The sequence below is a fragment of the Fundulus heteroclitus genome, chromosome 10, assembly GCF_011125445.2.
Source record: "Fundulus heteroclitus isolate FHET01 chromosome 10, MU-UCD_Fhet_4.1, whole genome shotgun sequence".
Classification (NCBI taxonomy): domain Eukaryota; kingdom Metazoa; phylum Chordata; class Actinopteri; order Cyprinodontiformes; family Fundulidae; genus Fundulus; species Fundulus heteroclitus.
The window spans coordinates 20,473,773-20,496,399 of record NC_046370.1 but is presented as its reverse complement, the minus strand read 5'-3'; the positions used below and the strand labels follow the sequence as shown (position 1 = coordinate 20,496,399).

Here is a 22,627-nt window from a genome sequence, read left to right as displayed (position 1 = left end):
TAGATTTTGTTTTAAGCAAGGGTTAACGGATTTGACCCAAAAACTAAAAAGTAATCTGGATTAAAAAAAAATAGAAAAAAAAATCTATCCTGGCCCAAAAGGAAACATTTTCTAAATGCTAGACAGTGATTAGCACATTTAGCTGAGATCAACTTCATTAGCCTCAGTCAGACCTGTAGAAATTACTTAAATAGAACCGAACCGACAACACGAAGTAGGACAACAGATCTCAACAACTAAAACATTGCGACTCCACCTGGAGAAAAAACAGGAAAAAAAAGTATTTAACGTCTTTCAGCCTGGAAAGCCATTTCTGAGTCACTGGAACTGCAAGTGAAGCACTGTGAGCGCCATTATCCACAAAAGGAGAAAACAGGGAACAGAGCTGAGCTTTCCATTGAGTCGTCGGCAAATAAAAATTACTTTGAGAGAACATCAACGCCTCGACCAGGAGATCAAAGAATCCAGAGCAACTTCTAAAGCAGCACAGACCTCCCTTGCCTTAGTTACGCCTTGCTCACTTTGAACGCGATGCGGGTTTCTAACTTGATCCAGTTCCGGTTTTCCGCAAATTCTGACTCACAGGATAAAATGGCACCATGGGAGATTTCCGAGGCCAAAACCGCTGCCGACCCATAAGGACATAAAGGCCTGTCTGACATTTACCAGAAAGCCTCTCGGAGATCCCAGTGATCTATGACGTGCATCCCATTAGAGCTGGTGTCAACCTAACCACATTTCTGATTAAGATCATCATAGAGACAGCCAAGCATGGTGGTGGGAGTGTTACAGTACGGGTCCGCTGGAAGAACAGCAATACTGTGATCCAAAGCTCACCAACAAGTAAACCTCTGTATGGCTCCAAAGAAATGATTATATTAATTCAAGTTTTGGAATGGCCTAGTCAAAGTCTGCACTTACATCCGTTTGAGATGCTGTACCGTGACTTTAAAGGGGCTTTTTTTCCCCCTTAATTGAATAATCTCGTGACAAAAAAGGAAAACAGAAGAAAGCTGTAATGGGGAAATACTTTTGAACGCACACATTTGTTCTGTCTCCGCAACAATGAAGCCACCTCACCTGCGCCAGAGCCGAGATAGCCGCGATCTAAAAAGAACCCAATTACCTGAGAGTTATGATGAGGATGGGTCTGCCGAGCTCGTTAAGGCAGAGACTTAATGAAAAAAAAAAACACTCCTGCTGCATGACAAGACTGCACCCAATTATTGGTCCAGTTCAGGCTGTTTATTTGATAAAAGCTGGAAGAGCAGACATCAGAGACTGCACCCTCCTCCTCCTCTCTCTGAACCAGCCTTTTCCCTCCAACTACACGGAACCGCCGCTCTGCTCTGATGCCACTGATCCGAGTCGAGCTCTAAAAACGCTGATCGATAACTGATCTGAGGCCAGCCTGTGGGACGTGGAGAGACAGGCCATTAGCAGGCTGGCAAAACAAAGACGAGCAGCCCTGAGGCCTAAAAAAAAAAAAAAAAAAAAAAAAAAAGGAAAAGGGTTGATCTTTCTCAACTCCGCCGACTCACACCGCCACAAATCCGATACACTCAGCACTGAGTCAGACCGGGCGGAGGTGGACAGCCTCGTCCCCGCCTCTTTAATTCTAACAAGCCATGCTTGGTTTCACAGTCGGGGCTCTAATAAGACGGAAAGGCTCAGGGGTGAGGTTTTATTCTCTACATGGGGAGATAAAAAGACAGATGTATAGCTGAGTCTCAGGTTTAGGAGAGATGGACGGACGCAAGAATCCCAAAACAGAACCCATTGGGTGCATAAAAAAAAAAATACCTAAATGTTCAAAATGTTTTTATTACCATTTCAAAGACTTGAACACATATCAATGACCGTTTCTTTTTTTTTTTGTTGGTTTTAAAAAGGGGGAACTAAAATAAAAATGGAACATGAAACGGTTGAGTTGATCTCGGACAATTCATTGGAATGACTAGCCAGCGTGTAGAGACACGCCACGATTAAATACATGTAGCGGAAACCCTCGTCTTATGGTAAAAAAATAAAATAAAATAATAATTTCTTCTATAAAGTACCTCCACAATTTATTTTCCGAAACATATATTCAACATTGCAAACTTTTGCCAAAACAATTTCCCCTTTCAGAACCGATCGATCTCTTTCGCTTTTTTTTTTTTCATTAATTTTATTTATTTACTTATTTATAAAAATTTAAAAAAAATCTTAATTTTCCAAAAATTAAATCTTCATAAATAGCAAATTCAAATGAATAAATAAACTCAATTTATTGCCCAGCCCTAGGTTTAAATGAGTCTGAACTCTCAGCAATTTGCTGAGTCACCTTTTAAAGCCATCATTGAGTTCTGGCTCAATTGACCACTTACCCTGATCTGAAATGGTTAAGTGCATTTAAACCGCCGTGTTTCATGGCACGGACCCAGCTTTCAAATATAGTCAATATATATTTTAATAGGACTGAGGGAACGGCTTCAGCAAGCCTTCCCAGACTAGTTCTAGTTTCAGCGTTTAGACTAGAAAACGAGTCCTTTCTGCCACTACTCCTGATCATGCTGTCCCTTCCTGCCCCGGATCAAAGACTTGTCATGACGTTCCTATGCACCGTGAACAGTTCACACTTGTGAGGCACGTGAGCCCTTAGGTTGCCTTGGTGACGTCGTGTCTGACCTTCTTGTGTGCGCTGAAGATCCTCCGGAAAGTGTCGGGGTTCTTCTCAGCCGCTTTGCCTTGAGACGCCCGCCTCGGACCGCTGGCCAGGACCCGCAGGCTGTCGTCTGAGAAGTCCAGAATATCTGCCGGTGGAAAAAAATAAAAATAAAAAATTGGCCCCCCAACGATTTTTTCTTGCACCTGAACAGCGTAGTTAACGGATCGAAGACAGTGAATGCGAAGGTGAGCGACACTTCCAGCAGGGATCCCTCACAACGGTTGTGTGGTTTCCCGTTAAAGTAGTTTAATCATGGCAGAGTGACACCACTTTAGAGCTGGGAACACAACTTTAGTGTTTAGACCCAAACAAAGGCAACAAGGTTATCTCTGCTGGAGCAAAGGATGAGTGACGCGTTTACATGTACACAGACACGTTCAAAGAAAAAGACTTGTGTCGGAGCTGTAGTCAGAATACCCTGAAGCCTGCCTGGAGCAGTGGTGTCAAACATATGCATTATCATTATTAAAAAAAACTAAAAACAAAAAAACAATCTTTTTTTTTTTTCCAGTGTCCTGTCTGACAATGTGGCAATAAGAATTGTCTTAATGCCAAAAAGAGCCCAACAGATTTGACTTTCACAAGTGGAGCAGTACTGCTTTTACCATAGTGCTCCGCTTGATTTATGAATGTGAATAGTTTTATTATGATTCATGCGGGGAATATCTCAAATGATATGGACACTACAATGGGAAAGTAGGAGAGAAAAGGAAGAACAAGAAGAAAAAAAGAAAAGGTGAAAGAAAGAGGAGATAAAGGGAAGAGAATGATAAAATAATTATTGAAAAAAACATGTACTTCGTTTGATTGAAAATCTGCAGTTCCTATACTGTCCACGAGGGGCGCTGTGTTTTAATCAGCAGATGGTAGCACTGAGCTTCAGATGTGGAAAATTGATTTTAAATAATTTCTTAATTTTTATCTGTTCGGTGTATGTTGTCATGCAGGACAGTGTTTTTAGGTTCCAAAAAATGTGAATAAATGTTTTTTAATATTGTATAATCACTGTGATCAGTTCTTATGCATAATGCACAAGTAAATGTTTAACTGAGTAAAAGTATTGTTGAAATTCCACATACTTTTCTTAAAAACGCTGAGGTTATTCATAATATATTGTATAAAAGTGAAATTCATTTAATATGAAAATCAGCAACAAGTCCACATTTGTTAGTTCTATTTAATCTTGCAATGAGGTACCTCGTGTGGCCCTCTTGAGATCAGATTAAGCTGTATGCGACCCCTAAACCAAAATGAGTTTGACACGCCTGGCCTGGAGGCTCGTGGAAGGCGATTTTTGATGGTTAACTTATCTAATGATCTTTAGATAAGACCATTAGATAAACTAATATCCAAACATGAAATCCAGCCTTGCTGCGTACATAAGCGTCGGCTGTGATCTAGGAAAACGCGATCACGCGGATCACTGGCCGGTCTTCCGCCAGGGTTCACCTCTGTGAGTCTTCCTGTCCGGCCTCTCCGAGGTCCTCTTGCTCTCCTTGGCCGCTGGCTTCTCCCACATCTGCTGACTCTCGCGGCTCTCCAGCCTCTCGAACGGGTCCGGGTCGTCGTCGATCGCTGCTTCCTCCGCGGCCGCCGGCGGGGACAGCTGGGAGACGGCGGACTGCATGACCTTCCTCCGCACGTGGGGTTCGGAGTCGTCCTCGGCGCCGTCGCTGTCGCTCATGTCGTCGAAGCCGAAGTACTGGATCTTGTAGCTGGACCTGCCGTCCGCGCCGTCGCCGCTGTTCTCCTCCTGGTGGAAGTCCGTGTCGTCGAAGCCGAACAGGTCCCCCTTCTTCGGCTTGGCCTGGGTCTGCCTGGGCCTGCGCAGGGAACATCACATGTGAAAAAGTAAAGGCTTTTTTTCCTCTTTCATTCGGACAAAAACACAATCAGTGGAGTTTTAGAACCACTCTTCATTTAAAATTTCAGCTGAGACTAATTTCTTTAAATCACAAAGCAACCCCCTACTGCACTTTTGACCTCCTTAAGTAGGGATGGGCGCCCAATTCAAAACTTATAGGCCAAGACCGAATCCTGTCGGTACTACCGGGTTCCAGTTCACGCAAAAATCAAATAACACCATGTTTCGGTACCTAAACGCATCACCGTGAGACTGAGGGACTTAAGGAGTGGAGGATTTTCCATGCCGAACATGAATACAGCATTTTTTACGCACAACACCAGAGCGTGATGACGTCAGTAGCTGCTGGTCCAGTAAACAAAGCAAGAATGGCTGATATAAAGCATTGGAAAGCATGGCTCCACTTTACAAAACGCGCTGCAGATTACGCTCGCCGCAATATTTGTGAGGCGAAGAGCAAAGCCAGCGGCAGAAACACTTCTAATCTGAGGAAGCACATGGTCACTGCTGACAATTTAGCGAATTACTTGCTATATTTAGCAAATTTTCTGACCTGTCCAGTTACCTTTTTTCTTCTTTTTTTTAAAAAAAAAAAAAAAAAAAGCGAAAACTCGAGCGACTTTCTTCTGTTATTGATGAGTTCCCATGAAAGTACCAATCGTTGTGGAGTTATTGTCTGGAGAGAGCGGCGAGTGCTGCTGTGAGCCCGTTCCCACCTCTTCAAGCTGTCTCACAGGCAGACAGCAGCTGCAGTAGGGCTGGGTATCATCTAGGATGAGCCGATTCGATACGATTCTCGATACACAGCTCAGCTTGATTTGATTCCAATATCGATATTTATTACTTTGAATTAATGCTCAGTGATTCAATCACCAAAATCAGCCAAATATTATGTTTATGTTCTATTTATTGATCACAGACATATTAACAGGAAAATAAAGTGCATTTGCTTCAATGCATTTAACGTGTCACAGAAACCAAAAATGTGCCCAAACATCTGATTTTAGGGACAAAGGAGCTTCTAAAATCCTGTCGGCCGTTCCACAAATTCGTCTCACTTGCTCTCCTTCGCTGTGAACTGTAATGGTTGCGCTGTAATAACGCCCCCTAGAGGTTGGGAGGTATATCGATATTGAAAGCCAGAATATCGATATTAAATCGTTTTTAAAAATATCGATATTAATCTTTATATCGATTTTTATGCACAGCCCTAAGCTGCAGAGAGGAGAGCCTCTGTTCCCTCATTGAAAACGTATCTCGCCCTGATTTACAAAGCGGGATAGAAAAATAAAAAAATAAACTTTCTTTCTCTGAAATTCCCTGAATTTTATTCACACAGCTTCAGTCCCATATTCACCTCTTTCACTCTGTGCCTCTGATCACTGTTGTTTTGGTAAGATAAAAAATGTTTTACGTGCTGTGGATTCAGTCAATGTAATAAAATTAATAAATTATTTAATAAAGGTTCATTTCTATATCCAAAGAAGTTTATATATTGATAAATAAATATGTTAAATTGAAACATTTAGAGATCCAATTAATAAACTAACATTTATCACTACATAGGCACACATAAGTACTGATAATAGGCACCATTAAGTACCGGTATCGATTCCCAGGTACTGGGTATCAGTACCGTACCGGTTCAAATGATACCTGTCCCTACTCTTGAGTGAAACGAGGGTTAGTCTGAGATTAAACAAAAATATTTTGTTTAATCGAAGTTGCTTGGAAAGTGTGTAAAAAAAAAAAAATGAGCTTTCCCTGGTCTTCAGCGGATTTGTTAAAATTATCTATACCTCTATATAAATCGATACAAGTCAAAATTAATATATATTGACCCTTTCATCTGAACAATGATCCGGGGTAGAGCGCGCGACTCGCACAAACGCCCCCAGTCCTCGAAGAAATTATCCCGGGTTAGAGTCCGGGCTCGTAAACCTTTGCTCAAGGTCTTCCCTTTCTCTCAACCCCATTTCCTTTTAGCCTGATTTTAAACAAAGGCCACTAGTGCTACAAACATAAAAGAACCAAGGATCTCCTGCTGGAAGTTTAAACTCTGCTAACAAGTCGAGGGCAGCCAGAAGAAAATATGCGACCCTCGTTATTGAAACCGAGGCACCTTCGCTTTAAAGAAATGCTAAATGACACCGCGTGCTTCGCTCCAAGCTAACACTCAAAGCTAATGGTAACAGTGATGTTTGAGAGCAAAAGGGGGTCAGGTAAGCTCCTATATTTAGAGGGAAGTGAAGCAGGACGACATAAGCTAAAGCCATCTGTTTAAATATCAGCCTCATGGACACAGTCAGCTCAGCGACGGGCGTCTGTCGGTCTGAGCTCCACCCATCGAGATGCGCTTCCACTCCACTCCGCTGCGGTACAGAAAATGTTGATCAGCTAGGTTCAGTCAGCTAATGAATAGCGAAGCTGTGAAACCTTCATTTCTCCTCCGTTTACTGGTAACGCTACTGGAGGCTAATGTGGTCGATAATGACAGACTGAAGCTGAAAATTAGAGCAGGAAAAGAGGGAGGAACCTAGAAACGTACCTTGCTGTTAGCCGATCACCAAAAGAAAAGATTATGCAGAACGACCAGAAAGACGAATACTTAATTAATCGCAATTAATCGCATTTGCAATATAATTTTAAAAAAATCAATTTCCAAATCGCAGAGGTCTGCAATGTTTGGCTATGTAACAATTATCGGATAAGACGTGTCCTCTAGGTGTCTTTGATATGTTTAAAGTGGGTTTGCCTCCACATGGAAGGGAAGAGAGCTGCAGCAGTGAAATAATCAAATTTTATTATTTGTTTTAGAGTTTACATAATCATACTTTATTACCAGAAATCTCACCATAGCATTAAATACCGGTCAAACTCTTTAAGACATAGACTTGTTTAGTGGTTGTTCAACAAGGATTGAAGTCCAACTCAACTAAAAGCTATTCTCTAGAATAATATTCTGATTAATAAAAACAGTTAAATTTCTTGTTTTAAATAGTCCTCGTTCACAAATAACATTCTCTGCAGGCCATTTTCGTTGCTTGTGGTTAATGCAGAAAGAAGTCTAAATTAAAAATCACCATTATGTTTGAAATATATCGCAATTTGGATTTTTGGCCAAATGGTACTAGCCTCGTGAGACCATCCTGATCTTGCGAGCTTTCAAGGTTTCACTCGCAGATCAGTCTGGCTACTCTCCGTTGAAGAAAATTTGGAGCCGTTCACCAAACGAACGTCCAATCAGCGTTAGCTTTGAGGCGGGTTGAGGAGTGACGCAACGAGGAGCGACAGTTCAGTCTAAAGAACATGGCGGCTTCAGCTGATGAAACTAGCGTTAGCGTGGCTATCGAGCAAGTTTTATCGGAATTACAGAGTATTTCTTTGCTGAGCTAACGAGCCTTTACCTGCAGCAGCAAGAGTAGCTTGGCTTGTGGTTGTGTTTTCGTCGTCGCTCGTAAGCGACGACGAATCTGATTGGTTTATTTGGCCCGTCTATCACCAACATAGGCCAATCAGCTAACCAGTATTTTCGCCCCTTCCCAAAATTACTTCAACGGAAGGTTTCCAGATGGATATGCGGAGCAAATCTATCTGGCGGAGTCATGTTAAAATGGTACAGCCCTAGCGCCAGATCCATGTTCGCTTTGAAACATTTGATTTTAGCTAATAATGACTCTTCATTTTTAGCTAGAAACATTTTTCAGCATCACATTAAATTGACAGGCAACTAGAAACACAGCGGCGCGCTGGAGACGAGCAATTGTAATAAAATTAGGACTGGACGATAATTCAATAACAATATATATCGATTGATAGACGTATATCGATGATAGAAAAAAAAGGGTCAATAAAAAGTGCAATTGAATAACAGTTTTCCTTCTTTTTTCATTCTAGCCATGTAGGTTATTATTACAGTCATTACATATCAACCAATCACAAAAGCAGACCCAGGAACGTGCCATCACTAAGCTCCGCCCCCTTCAAAGAGTTCAGAGAAAAAGCTTTCCTTTTCATTTTTTTAAAAACTTTTTTAGTAAAAAGTTTGTTGAATAAAGGGCTGAGTTTGAATTCAGTGTTTGTGTGTTCTGTATCTAAAAATAGGTTGCTAAGCAACAGCATAAAATGGCCAGGGCTGCACTCAAAATGTATGTTTTAAATTTGTAGATAACTATCGATATCGATCAATATGATTGCTTTTTTTTCCTCCATATATTTTACTCATAACCAAAAATAACCATGTGCCTCTTCAAAATGAATGCTGGAAGTTTTAGTATCACAACAACCTGAGTTTCCAGTGCATTCATTAAAACGTGATCCCTAAAAAGTGCTGCCTGTCCAGTTCTCACCAATTACAATCTAAATAATTACTTTTATTTAATGGGTTAACTGAGTAGGCCCCTATGAAATATATCTGGGTTTTTTAACACAAGTTTTATTTTGTTTTAAAAACAAAAATTTTGCCCATTTAGATTTGTCTTTATTCTTTATAATGTAGCCAATTCAAGTATTCAATCAAATGCTTTCTACATATTTCAACTATTCAAGAGCAAAATATTGCATATTTAATGGCCATAGACGCTGAAACAGATGAGTCGATGCTTTGGTCAAATTCAGTGCATTAAAATCATTTCACCACTTAAAAAAGGACAAACGTGACAGCCCATACAGCTATAAAACGTTCAGCAGGCATGCATCTCACTGTACAGAGGATCTCTGCACTCCTTCACTTCCTGAAGTGACGGGCCACTGTCCTGTAGTCTGTAACCTTTAGATAAGTTGTCTCGCAGGATATTTTTACTTGTGGTTGACAGTAAACTAAACGGAGTAAATAAAGGCTCATAAAATTAGCGCTATGCTATAAATATTGTTGTTTTCGGTCAGCGATTCAGCCCTCTAACACAGCCTCTCTCTGAAGAGACCTTGGTGTCTCGCGGTTTCATGGGAGTCGGCCCCATCAGTTAAGAGAAACAAACGTCCTACCTTGGCTGTTGCGCTTCAATCTTTTTCCTCTGCCAGCCCAGCTCTTCCAGCTCGGTCGTGCTGCCCGAAGCGGCGCCATCCGCACCACTAGCGGGCGCCGCGTCGCTGACGAACTCTTCCCTGCCCCGGTCCTGGTTGGTGACGTTACACATCGACGTGGATGAGGGCTGCAGCACTGTGTAGTCCCTCGTCCTGCCCCTGCCCCCTCCCCCGCCTGTTGTTTTGGTGTCGTTGGCTTCGGTTGTGGACCTGGGGAGGCCGGTGGCAAACGCAGCGTCGTCCACGCTGCTGGAGTCCGAGGCTTTGCCAGAGTCCAGTTTGTTGGGCCTCCTGTACGTCCGACAGTTCGAGTTCCTTTCAAGTGACAGCGACGCGGAAGTCTGGGAGAGTTTGGACGTCTCGGCAAGGTCAGACCGCCCGGTTACGTTGTTTCTCTCGCTGGGGCTCTGCAACCGCGGAGGAGAGGGGGGCTTCCTGTGCGCACTCTGCGCCGAGTGAAAACCGCCCGCGCCAGCCGAGCCCCAGGAGAGCGTGGGGGCCGGATTGCGGGGCTCTTGGATGGGCGATGGTGGGCGGAGGCCCATGATGTCGTCCCAGGAGTCGTACGCGGATTCCGCCTTGGAGCCCGTCTTTAGGGTGGTGGTCTGGGCCAGGGGCTTCCTGTCGCTGTCTGTAGCATTTTGGTACCACGAGTAGCTGTTCAGGTTCTGTGACGATGTCAAGCTCTGCCACGACGTTCCTAAGAAGGAAGAAAATATCACATTTAGAGCTCAAACACAACAGGTCTCTAGGATTTCAGCTTTTTTTTAAAATTTAACTAAACTATTTAGTAATATTGCATCGAAAGGGAACGGATCTTAAAAACAACGAAATATCAAATTTATCCCAAATGACATTTCTTCCAGTCAAGTACTGAAGGAAGAAGACTTTTCATTCCAATTTCAACATCAGAGATGCTTTTAAGATACAGGCAGAGGGAGCAAAGACACAACAAGCTGTTTAGAGGAAAACTGGGATTTCTACGCGTGTTTTTCACTTGGCCTGCGAGAGAGCGAGACTTTCAGCAGATAACAGGAAGGGCGGAGGCTCGGCAGAGTTGGTCTGATTTATCTGTTTTAACTTTCAGCTAGGGCTGAACAATTAATCGCATTTTCAATATAATAAAAAAAAAAACGCAATTTCCAAATCGCAGAGGTCTGCAATTTTTGGCTATGTAACAATTAGGGAATTAGACACATCCATTAGGTGTCAGTAAAATGTTTAAAGTGGGTTTGCTCCACATGGAATGGAAGACAGTTGCAGCAGTGAGATAATCTAATTTTATTACTTGTTTTAGAGTTTATATAATCATACACAGCATCAAGTTCTGGTCAATCAGTTTAATACATAGACTTGCTTGTTGGTTGGACTTTGCACTTTATGTTCAACAAGGATTGATGTCCAATTAAATTAAAAGCTGTTCTCTTGAATAATATTCTGATCAATAGAAACATTAAAAGTTATTGTTTTAAATGGTCCTTGTTTACAAACATCTTTATTTAGAGGCCATTTTTGTTGCTTGTGGTTAATGCAGAGAAAAGTCAAAATTGCAACTTTGGTTGAAATATATTGTAGGCAGAACACAATCCTTACTGCTCCAAGTTTAGATGCTGTGGGTCTTTTAGCAACTAATCCACATGGTGAGGAAACAAATTGATTTGTTGTTTGTATATATTTTAAAACATGATAAATTAAACTTGGGGGGAAAAAAAATCACATTAAATCGCAATATTAAGAAAAAAAAAAAAAATCACAATTAGATTATTTTCCAAAATCATTCAGCCCTACTTTCAGCCCTTCTATCGTGAAACATTGCTGGATTTGGACACTGGAAGACTTTTTAAAATGGATCATATTGTCAACAAAAAAAACCCAACGCCACCACTCCTGTTGTAGTGAAGAGGGTTGGCGTGCTCCAATGGTTCAGGGGTAGTGCACACAAACATACACGGAGGCTTTAGTCGTCGACGTGGCTGACCCGGATTCAATTACGGCCTGAGGTCCTTTGCCACATCTTTCCCCTCTTCTCTCAAACCCCCTTTCCTGTCCATCTACTGTTTGAAAAATTAACCACTAAAAAAACTGAAAAAGTAAAGCAGGATGCCAAAAACTGTTTCAAATGTCAACTACAACTATTTGATTTAAAAATATTAGTAACATCCAGTTTTACACGTACTGCCCTCTCACACAGTGTGACATCCCCTCTGCCCTATGGCAAGTAATGAATGAGCAATCACTGAAGGAAGACTGGAAAGAAGTACTTTGTTTGAATGCTATTCTTATATGTTAATCTTTGAAGAGAACTTTTACAACTATTTACAATTTATCAGCAGGCCAAAAAAACTGGAGAACAGAAATCCGCCACAAAAGTCTGATTGGGGCATCTCTAATTAAGGGTAAATCTGTTTAGAGAGAATCCCTCACCATTTGAGAAAAATGCTTTCAGTGTTTATCCCTAAAGTGATGAGTTGAGAGGAAACAGTTACCTTTCAAGACCCCGGCAGCAGGACAGAGACCGATTATAAAAGTCAGACACCTTGTTTTGGTCGTCTCGCTCACTGCTTTCATTTGATTTAAAAATAAACTAGGCGCCAACTTGTTGACATCTTTTTTAATTAACACCCCGTCCCAAGCAGAAATGCGCCGCTGAAACGGGACGCCTTACGAAAGAACAGAAACGCCACGACAGTGTGTCGATTTGTGTCGAATGTGCAGAAAACGTCTTCTTTTCAAAACGTCCCCAGGTGCCAAGACGTCCCCGATTTAGAGAGCACCTCTGCAAGCAGGTCATACAGCCGCACCAGACACGAGCAGCAACCAGCATCCAGGCCAAAGCGACGCTCGTCTGATAGCTGCTGCTTTTATCCAACAGAGCCTCGTCTTAAGATGATTATCAAATTGACACACATCGGAGCGATGCGGGACACAATACAGATTGCACAAGTTCCCTTGACTGGCAGGTCAATCTGATTTTCCTTCGGTTTATTAAACGCGTCAAAAATTAAATGGTGTCTAAGCACAAACATCCTGGTTTCTGAAGCTGTTTGGAAATAAGTAAAAAAAAAAAACTTTATGAAGATTAGGGGCAAACACTGAGAAGGGGATAACCCTGTAATATCTTCATCTTCACTTGGGTTCTAAACTGAAACCTCTATCAAACTTGCAGTACCTTTAATTTCAAGCGTACGCTAGGTTTAGTTGTAGAAATTAGTTCACACAGGTCAGCTTGGTTGTGTTAAAGCTCCTTGCAAGAAAATCAGAATCTGGCAGAGTCGAGGCCTTTCTAACTACAGCAATAATAACTGAGCTGGATATATAAAAAAAAAAAAAAAAAAAAAAAGAAAAACTAACTACGGCTGCTCCACAGAAGAAAAACAGGAAACCGTTTTACATAAAAAGATACACCCCTGTACTGTCTGTGCTCTGAACAGAAGCCCCGGGTTAGACTTTAAAAGTAGGTCATCTCAAATCCATCCGGCTGTTGGTTGCAGCACGTGGTAAATTAAAAGTTAAAGTTCAACAGAAGTCATCAGAACAGCTTCAGCCCTCCCCTTGCTTCCTCATAATGACGGAGCTGTTGAACTGAATAAAAGTCAGACATGGAGAGAGACGGGGGGGGAAAAAAATGAAATGCTGAATGAGCTATGCTAACGCTAAAACACTAAGGTCTGAGAGCAACTGAAAAAGGTCAGTACAGCTCCTGTATATGCAACAGTGAAGTACGGACGGCCTGATGACGGTGCTGTCGGTCTGAGCCCAACCTCTGACCTGAACGTCTCAGGTGCGCAGTTCTGCACCAGGCAACGGTGTTCTAGGAAAATTTTTACCTGGCAACAGCTTAATCAGCTACTAAATAGCGAAACAAACCAGTGTTTCTTTGGGCGAGAGTTTTATTGTCTCCTGCTTACTGGTTTTGCCCAAAGTAGGAAAATTACAATTTTGTCGTATTGTAAGTGATTACATTTTTGGCTATTAACTACAAAGAACCCTGTTGCCACAGCACTATCCAAAATGGCATTGAGTTTAAAATTTCGCTATCATGACGATAATGAGGGTCTACTTTAAAGCTCAGATACAACAAATGAACTGGGACTTATAGTGTCCTCTCCACCAGTAACCAGAGAACGTCAATTCTGAGCGCTCGTCTGTCCAGGCACACAAAAATATTCTGCACGTATTGGTGATGAAGATACGACATGATAAAAATATTACTGATAAGTTATACCTATTCTTCTTTTTCCCCAAATGTGTGCTTCCGTTTCTAACTTACGCTAGATACTGTGTGTGCTGTGAAACTGTCATGATTCAGCAAAGATTCGAGGAATTCGATTCACATAGCTCATCGAGGCAAATTTATCTGCTTCGAAGCTTCGTCACGTTGTTCATTTATTCAGCGCACTGTGTTCCAGCCAGGCGGCTAACGCTAACGATAGCCTAGCCTGCTAGTACATGGATGTCCGCTATGGAGACAGAAAGCAACGGGCAAAAAGCAGCGCAGAGAAAACAAAAAGTTTAAAAAGGTGTAGGGACACTTTAAATTTAACAGAAAAGAAAACTGTGCTAAGAGCTGCCTGGTGCCAACTGAGCTTCTAGGTGCCGAAGATTAGCGCTTCTACTCGCTGCTCGGTCCCCAGCTTCCAGCTCTTGCCTGGGCTTGTTTTGATTGGTCAATATGCCGGCCATGCGGCCAATCACGTGAGGGCTACACCATTATGTGAAAACAGAAAGTAGAGGGTGAGTTTGTTAGGTTGTTCTATAAAATGAACTATGAGGGACAGTAGAGGAACAAATAGTATATAGTTCTGTAAATCAACTGATGTTTCCCTAAATTTTTAGCTTCACTTAATTTTTTATCAGAATATGCCTTACTATCTATTAATAATTGCACAGTATAGTTCTCTCTCTTCTACTGTAAAGTTTAACTTTAAATTAATCTTTTTTTTTTCATATTTAATGCGTGTGTAAGTCAGGTGTCTTGTACGAAAGGGAACTTATTGGCCCGAATTTCCCCACTGTGAGACAGTAAAGATATTTCTATTATATTAAACATACAGGACTGTCTCAGAAAATTAGAATATTGTGATAAAGTTCTTTATTTTCTGTAATGCAATTAAAAAACATGAAATGTCATACATTCTGGATTCATTACAAATCAACTGAAATATCGCAAGCCTTTTATTGTTTTAATATCGCTGATTATGGCTTACAGCTTAAGAAACCCAAATATCCTATCTCAAAATATTAGAATATCGTGAAAAAGTATACTGGTAGGCTATTCAACTAATCACTAGAATCGTCTAATTAACTCGAAACACTGCAGGGTTTCCTGAGCCTTGAAAAACACTCAGCTTGGTTCAGTAAACTAAATCACAAGTATGGTAGTGGTTAAGAGACGACATAAGATTCTCACAGTAACTGGTGTACTGACCATGGCATTACTGTCCTTGATTGGCCTGCCAATTCCCCTGACCTGAACCTCATAGAGAATTTGTGGGGTATTGTGAAGAAGAAGCTGAAAGACACCAGACCCAACAATGCAAATGAGCTAAAGGCCGCTATTGAAGCATCCTGGGCATCCATAACACCTCAGCAATGCCACAGGCTGATTGCCTCCATGCCACGCCGCATCGATGCAGTAATCTGTGCAAAAGGATTCCCAACCAAGTACTGAGTGCATTAATGGACATTTTCAAATGTTTGATTTTGTTTTGCTGTTATAATTTTTTTTTTTACTTGGTCTGAGGAAATATTCTAATATTTCCTCAGACATTTCATGTTTTTTAATTGCATTACAGAAAATAAAGAACTTTATCACAATATTCTAATTTTCTGAGACAGTCCTTTGAAAAAGGCAGTATTTATTATGTCTGAATTTAAATTAGCTGCTTACCTTTTTGATGAATGTGTAATTATTTTATAGTCTATTTGTGGACTAAAAAAAACAACTAAAAGCTTAGTTTAACCCTCGAGTACACTAGAATGGTTCTGTTTTTTAATCTAAAAGACAATCCTTAATGCTAGTAAACTTTATGCATTTTCGTTTGTGACCATTTTCACTACGGAGGCAGCAGATGTTTTGATGTTAAGTCAAGCAGAAAGGGCTGAGCTTTTAACATTTTGGTCCTAGAACTTTTCAGCTGCAGAATTATCCTTGTTAAAAAAATAATTGCATTTCTAATTAATTATAATAATAAAAATAGCTAATTAGCATTTTTCCCCATTTATTTCTATTACTCATAAAATACGCTAATTATGTGAAAAATCAGCAGTATGCGTACTTTTTTTTATCCAATTACTCAATTAATCGTTGGAATAATCAATTACTAAAATAATGGTTTATGACAGCCCTAGGCGGTAAGTGGTGGAAGGTTTCAGACGGAAGGAAGTCGGCGTTGACTTTAGATGTAGAAGAGGATTGTGATAATTTGTCATTAAATCCGAGGATCTGCTTTTCCCTAAATCTACCCGGAAACAAACCAACTAACGCCCCGATCCCACACCGACTGCAGGACAGACCCTCCCACACAAACAGATGACATAAGTCCCAACACTCTGCAGCCCCAGGAGGAATTTAGGCCCCGCTCCTCCTCCGCACCGATTCATCTGTCAGCCACAGACATCCGCAGGCCGTTCTGGAAAACAGGCCGAAGTGTGGAGCATCAGAACGCGGCTGCTAATCAGCCTGTTTGTGTAAATTTCGCATCCCGAGTACACATCCACATGAGCTCCCCAAGTCTTTTTTAAAACACTGCGTTGTGCTGACACCACTGCAGAACGTGATCTGGACGGACACCCATCCTGCCACACAGCAGATAGATGAGCCGGCTGTTACCAGCCACACACACACGATACGACACTGACAATGTCACTGTTTGGTCATTAAACACGGGCACTTCCTGGGAACACGATCGCTCTGCTCAGCGCCGACGTTCCTTTTTGGTTTTCCACAGGCAAGTGAAAATAAATAGGGTCTGCTAGGGTTGGACGATATAAAGAAAAAAAGCATTTTGATTAAATAGAAAGCATTAATTATCAACAAATTCAAAACATACATTTTAAGTGCAGCCCTGGTCATTTTATGCTGTTGCTTAGCAACCTATTTTTAGATACAGAACGCACAAACACTGCGTTCAAACTCAACCCTTTATTCAACCAACTTTTTACTAAAACTGCAAGTTTAAAAAAAAAAAAACAACAACATGTGCTCTCTTAACTCTTTAAAAGGGGCGGGGCTTGGTGACGGAGCGTTCCTGGGTCTGCGTTTGTGATTGGTTGGAAGGATGTAATGACTGTAACATTAACCTACATGGCTAGAATGCAAAAGGAAGGAAAACTGTTCTATCAAAGTTTTTATTGACCTTTTTTTTTATTATTATTGATACACGTCTATCGATCAACTATTAAAAGCAATCAATTATTGCTTTTAAACCCAGATGGGGCGAATGTGACATCATGATCCAAGTGTCCCAGCTTGTGTGGGAGGTAAAGTGAAGAAATTGCCAAAAACTGCACATTACAAATGGCATCGAGGTGCAATCAAACGGTAACTTTCAAACGGGAACGGAGATTTTGTCGTGCAAAGCGTGACTCGTCTTCCCTCAATCAGCGCGCAGTTATAAAAGGTACTTTGATGGCTCATGCCTCAAGTGAAAGATCCATTACACACACAGAAGGATATGCCTCAAGTGTTTATTTCTGTACGTTCTGATCGTTTTGGCTTACAGCTCAGGTAAGCCCCTCAAAATCTGCTTAGCAAAAAATATTCAGAGCGAGTCCTTTGGGCTGCTCTGGGATTTGAACCCAGGCACACCCCCCCGCACATCGAAGACGCAGATTTAGCCCGCATAACAAATGATAAATAAAAGGGATTATTGATACAGAAACATTATGTCATGTCAGTTTCACGGATTAATGTAGCCCCAGCCTGGAGTTGGTCGTTAAAGCACACACTAGAGTTCGGGGGAGATCCACGACTGTAGCTGTAACCAAACTTTGGAGAGCCATCACACGCAGACATGTCTGGGAGCTGGGCCACGACCGCCGCCGTTCCTGAGCCGGGCTAACGGGAAACTGGACCGTTCCTCTGCGGTCCAAACCTTTTTTTTTTTTTTTTTTTTTAACAGATGAAAAGGCAATTTGGCATTTCTTTTGGGAATCGAGGTCCCAGAGTCTGGAGAGGGCAGAGAATCCAAGTTGCCTGTGGTCCAGCATGAAGTCTCCACAATCAGTGATGACTTTAGGAGCCGTGCCATTTTCCCAAGTCCAGAGTCTGGGCGGCCACCTACCAGGACACTGGTGGCCCTTCAGTCCCCCCCACCCACCCCACCCCACCTTCCCTCTGCTGACAAACTTTGTGGAGATGCCGAGTTCCTTTTTCAGCACTGACCTGGCACCCACCCACACCGCCAACAGCATTAACATCTGCTTTGAATGACCAAAGTGGCACTCCATGCTGGACCGGCCGGCAGACCAGAACCCCCACGGAGAATCTACTGAGTTCTCGCCGTTTAAGAGGAAGATGAGACGCGGCAGAGCCACCAGCTCGCCGCTACCAAGGCAGCCGGGGCCATGTTTACCCGTCAGAGGGGCAAACCGCTGCGTGCCACACCGCACTGAGGCAGGAACTGATGTAAAGAAGACCTCACCTAGTATTGGGGACATGTACTGTCCACTAGATGAACACACTCCTCCGCAGTCCTGTATTAAACATGCTTTATTATCATTATTGTATTATTATTGTATTATTATTATTATTATTATTATTATTATTATTATTATTATTATTATTATTATGTCTGATGTAATACTCTTAAGTTTTAAGAAATAAAATTTGGGGTCGTCATCAGAGTTCACCCAAAGATGGAAAGAAGAAATGCGGTCGTAAAACGTCCGTTCAGTCTTCACGACTTCCCAGCAGTGAAGATCCAGACGGATGTAAAAGATGGACTAAACCTGCAAGTTTTTTGTTTTTTGCACACCTTTATTTTGTCTAAAGGTCATCTAATCTCAGAGGGGCTGCCCTGTAGGCAATAACCGACAGAGGAGGAGAGCAGAGAGACAGAACATGGAACCAGCCTGACAGAAGTTCGATTTTGAAACTTTGTCACTTTTTAAGTCGTTCAAACGCGTCCAGGAATAACAGAAAAGTTGATACATGTGATGGATTGACTAAATTATCGACAATATGGCTTCGCTCACGTTAATGTGACCAAAACAACCACTTCATTAGAGGCAGTTGGGTTTCACATAGGGGAGGGCAATAATTCAACATCAATACATATCGCGATATAACTATTCAATAAAGCTTACATGTCCAATATTTCAATATACATTACAGTCTGATTACAGTTTGTCACTGACAGAGGTTCTGGCTTTTATTTGGTTTTTATGCGTTTTACATTGTAAAGCAAATATCTGCAAAATGTCCTATTGGAGACGTTTTAGAAACATGGCAAAGAACTGTCATAAGTTTCTCCAGCTGCGGCCATTCTTGGCAGTCTTTCTGAGGCTTTTTGTTTGTTTCTATCAATACCGTAATTATATTGTATCGACCGAAGCGAAGACACATATGGCGATTTAAGTTCTGGCCATATGGTCCGGCTCTAGGTTTACAGTTACACATCATATGGCCTTAAAACCTACGACTGTTCTGTCTCTCTCTTTATGCTTTGCATTATAGAACTTACCCATAATGCACCTCGCGAGCCGAAATCTGCGACTCGCTTGTCGAATTACCAAAACAAATGAGTTTTTTCGACCAGGTTGCAGGTTATCCAGACGACTATGATAACATGAGCGGCGACCAGCTGTGAGGCGGCACCAATAGATCCAGGTTCTCCTGAGCGGAGCAGGAATCGCATAAAGACGCCGCCGACCAAAGCATCAAGAGCACACCGCTCATTAGCCGCAAAAAGATTCCCGACACCCGTCCCCTTAAGACGGCTCTGGATTTACTCTAAAGTGACGACTCGCCCGGGCCAGGCCGCGTCTTACCTGTGCTTGGGGCGGCGCTGTTGAAGAAGCGGGCCGTGTCCTCCATCAGCCGCAGCTGATTCCAGTCGCCGGACGTGCACGGCGTCTCCGCCGCCGACAGCGGGGCGTGCGACCCTCCCTGGAAGCTGGACCGGCTGCCCGCCTCCAGCGGCAGGCCCGGCCTCTCCGCCTGCGGAGGCTCCGCCGAGGCCGGCTTGGAGGGCGACGACTTGCCGCCGGCCCGGGACGACACGGGCTTGGACTCGTCGTCGCTGTCGAAGCCGAACGGGTCGTCCAGGCCGTCGCCGGTGAGCCGCGGCTTCTTGTACACCTCCAGGACCGAGTCGTTGCGGGGAGCGCCGGCGCGCTTGGCGCCCACCTTGGCCTTGTAGGTGGTGTCGCCCCATTTGGTGCTGAGGGTGCCCCTCTTGGTGGAGAGCACCTCGTCAAACTTGGACGTGCCCTCTCCTCCCTTGCGGCTGTAGGTTTTCCCAAATCTGGACGTCATTGTTGCATCTGGTTCATGTTCTCTGAAAAGGAACACAGGGACGTGAGTGCTAGTGGGTCAGAACATCCTAACTGAGGTAGCTGCCGCTCCAATTTGTGGCCAACAATTTGAGCAACGTCTCACTTATTGGAGGTTAAAGATCATTTAGAAAGCTCAGGGACAGAATGATGGAACTTCTACAATTAAATCTAGACATATACAATCACAAAAGAGTTGCATCACTAGGAGGTTCTGTTTCAGACAGCCAGACACCAATTAATCTTATATTCTTTGTGTCATTACACTACAGTTATACCTCGTAGGATTTTTGATTTAAAAAAAGAAAAAAACTCAGGGTAACTTGAAGTCAGCCTTAAACTAGACGCGCTTTGAACAACGCGTTTCCTGTCATATTCGGACTACACGAGGAGAGCTATATAGATTTTAACGGAGCTGGTTTGCATAAACAAAGTCGCCTCATCCAACAGCCCGCATCTCCAACAACCGTGACCCTCGGCTGTCAGACTTCCGTCCGGCTTTATCCCGTCTTTCTCACACACAGCAACAACGGAGGAAAGGGGTCTGACCTTGGGACCTCTGCTCCAGGGGAGAACCCTCCTGTATAACCTGCCTCTTTCTACATTAGATTCGTTCAATAGGTGGAAAGAATCTAGAGTGATGGGGGATTAAAGGAGAGAATCGCCCCATCTGGTGTCAGGACTTGTACTTTCCGCCCTGGCATTGGGTTGAGACACCTGTATCCTCCAGAGGAGCAAAGGCACCGAGCTCCTGCTTGTAGAGATGCTCTCTTAGTAAGATGATGGAGCATCACCAGTAAGAGTCTCCATTATTATTTGATCAACAGCTACTGCTTTAACTCTAAAAAAAAAAAAACACTCAGAAATAAGCAAAAGGTGGCTATTTTTTTTCTTCCTGGCTCATCTTTGTTTAATAAATATTGACAGCCTGCGAACACAGCCGCCTGTTTTGTTTGTTTTGAGCTCAGATCTAAATCATTTTTGTGAGTCCGGCAAAGATCCGGCACGTCCATTACGCGCCTTGATACCCAAAAAAAAGTTTAAAAAAAAAAAGAGACCGGGACTTCCCGTGGGGCGTCCGAAGTTATCTCCCACCGTTAACTGGAGTTTAGCCGTTAGCTTTAGCATCAATCCAACGGATTAGCCGGAGCGAGTCCCGAGCTAACGGCTAACAATAACTCTACGCCGACGTTCCGGCCGCTCGCGGGTCCCACCCGGAGCCGTCCGCAGTCTCCCGCCCCCCCCCTCCGCTATCTTCACTTACCCGCCGAGTTAAAGAGCCGATATCAGCATCCGACAGAGAGCTGAGCCCACAGGGCCGTTAGCCTCACAGGGCTAGACAAGCAGCAGCAGCAGCGCCGCCGGGGCCTGCTGCTTCCCTGAGCCGAGCTGTTCAGTATAAACAAGGCCGAGCAGAGGCGCTTGCCGGCGGATACCAGCGTCCCGGGCACGCGGGAGAGACCCGGCGGGTCCAGGGCCGAGGCGCAAACGCTAAATTTGGGAGCACATCGAACAAATTCGTCTCGCTTTATCTGCCTAAATTCAGACTCGATTGTCTCCTCTAGTTTACGACGAAGGCTTCCATTGGACTCCCCCCACCGCGTCAAGATTGAGCCGAAACAACCGCACGTAACCGGAAATGGACGCCTTCGATTGGTGAAAACTGGCGCCTCACAAATAAAGTTCCCTGAAATGGGTTTACGTCGGAGCGCTGCGGGGGGGATTGAAATGAGTTTTTGGGAGGCCGTTTTTAAATCTACGCACTGGTTAATATAGGGTTTAGTTCAATGTTACTTATTTACATCGTGTTACCATTGTTGTTTTATTTTATTAAACCGAACCGGAATTTGTTTTGTACTTGCTGCTCATATACGACAGCGGATGCTGCGTTCCAGTGGCCTCCTTAAGCTCGGAAATTGGACATTTAAATTTAAGAACCAGTAAAAGCAGTATGAAATTCTTTTCACAAATCAGATATAAATTGGTGTGAAGGGAAATATTTTTACGCATACATTTAGTTTAATTCGAAAACAAACATTTGCCCCTCTTTTACTTAACTTTTACTTAACTTATACACTTATAAGTGGCCAACACAATTAAGACATTAAGAGCCCAAACTAATTAGGAAATGATGTCCCTAGTTGGGTTTACAAAGACAGCAGCCGCCACTACCACCTGTTTTCCTATTATTTGTACCCAGTCCCCTTTTTTAGTTTTTTTTCACAGATGCCCTAAAGGTAAGAACAGGCAGTGATTTACATGTTGTCCCTATGTAGAGGCCTATTCAGGAGCAAATTAACGGTCCATGGTGTGAATGGCGCAAATTGAGCGTACAGAGTGCAACAAAACTGCAAACAGGTGCGGTGGACGCGCGTCTAGAGTAAAGCGAAAATTCGTTCAAGTTCAATAATCCGAACTTTTCTGTCAATTTGTCAATTCTCATTAAGGGCACGACCCTTAATGTTTTTGTATGTTACATATTTAGACAGTGCAATTATTATATTTCTACTGAGCAATGATGAATTTACTGATTG

At 42.8% G+C, this 22,627-nt stretch overlaps 1 protein-coding gene across 1 annotated transcript in view; it reads right to left on the bottom strand.

Moving 5' to 3' along the window:
• LOC105920348 (wings apart-like protein homolog) overlaps positions 1–21,729 on the bottom strand; it is a 37,445-nt gene extending 15,716 nt beyond the window's left edge. The window contains exons 1-5 of the mRNA XM_012855931.3: positions 21,358–21,729; positions 19,590–20,098; positions 9,558–10,296; positions 4,160–4,533; positions 2,671–2,795 (exon numbers count right to left, since the gene is read on the bottom strand). Of these exons, the coding sequence (XP_012711385.2) occupies positions 2,671–2,795; positions 4,160–4,533; positions 9,558–10,296; positions 19,590–20,076 (1,725 nt within the window). The 5' untranslated portion in view covers positions 20,077–20,098; positions 21,358–21,729. The remainder of the gene's footprint in view (positions 1–2,670; positions 2,796–4,159; positions 4,534–9,557; positions 10,297–19,589; positions 20,099–21,357) is intronic.
• Positions 21,730–22,627: the final 898 nt, after the last annotated feature.